Source organism: Eimeria tenella, genomic scaffold (genome assembly GCF_000499545.2).
Source record: "Eimeria tenella Houghton genomic scaffold, Eth_scaff3065, whole genome shotgun sequence".
Taxonomy (NCBI): domain Eukaryota; phylum Apicomplexa; class Conoidasida; order Eucoccidiorida; family Eimeriidae; genus Eimeria; species Eimeria tenella.
The window spans coordinates 305-816 of NW_013542935.1; the positions used below are offsets into that span (position 1 = coordinate 305).

A 512-nucleotide genomic window follows, 5' to 3' on the forward strand; every position below is an offset into this window, starting at 1 on the left:
GGGCCCCCAGGGGGGGCCCCCTGGGGGCCCCCATGGGCTCTCCTAAGAAGGAAATGAGGGCGGCGTAGACGAGAGCAGCAGCAGCAAGGGGCCCCGTTTCCATGTCTCCTTGTTTGGGGGCAGGAGCAGCAGCAAAGTTGAGGCGCTGCAGCAGCGTGCTGCTGCCGCTTTGCTGCAGCAAACTGAAGAAGTAAAAAGACAAGTCCACCAGCTGGCCCACGCCCCAGAAGAAGTACAGCAGCTCCGCGCGCCAGCCGTCCCCCTCCTCCCCCTGCTGCTGCTGCTGCTGCTGTTGCTGCTGCTGCTGCTGCTGCTGCGGAGCGTCTGCGGCCCGCAGCACCCGCTGCACTGCGGCAGAAAGAGCAGCAGCACTTTTCGCAGACAGCGACATCAAGTGCAGCAGCGGGCGCTCCCAAGGACACCCCAGCAACATCTGCTGCACTTCCTGCTGCTCTTGCTGCTGCTGCAGCAGCTGCTGCTGCTGCTGCTGCTGCTGCTTCTGCAGTGGCTCC

At 64.6% G+C, this 512-nt stretch overlaps 1 protein-coding gene across 1 annotated transcript in view; it reads right to left on the minus strand.

Annotated features, from left to right (window-relative positions):
• ETH_00038150 (uncharacterized protein) overlaps window positions 1–433 on the minus strand; it is a gene marked incomplete at both ends in the record, with an annotated part of 672 nt that extends 239 nt beyond the window's left edge. The window contains one exon of the mRNA XM_013375988.1: window positions 1–433. Within this exon, the coding sequence (XP_013231442.1) occupies window positions 1–433 (433 nt within the window).
• Between the last annotated feature and the right edge of the window lie 79 nt (window positions 434–512).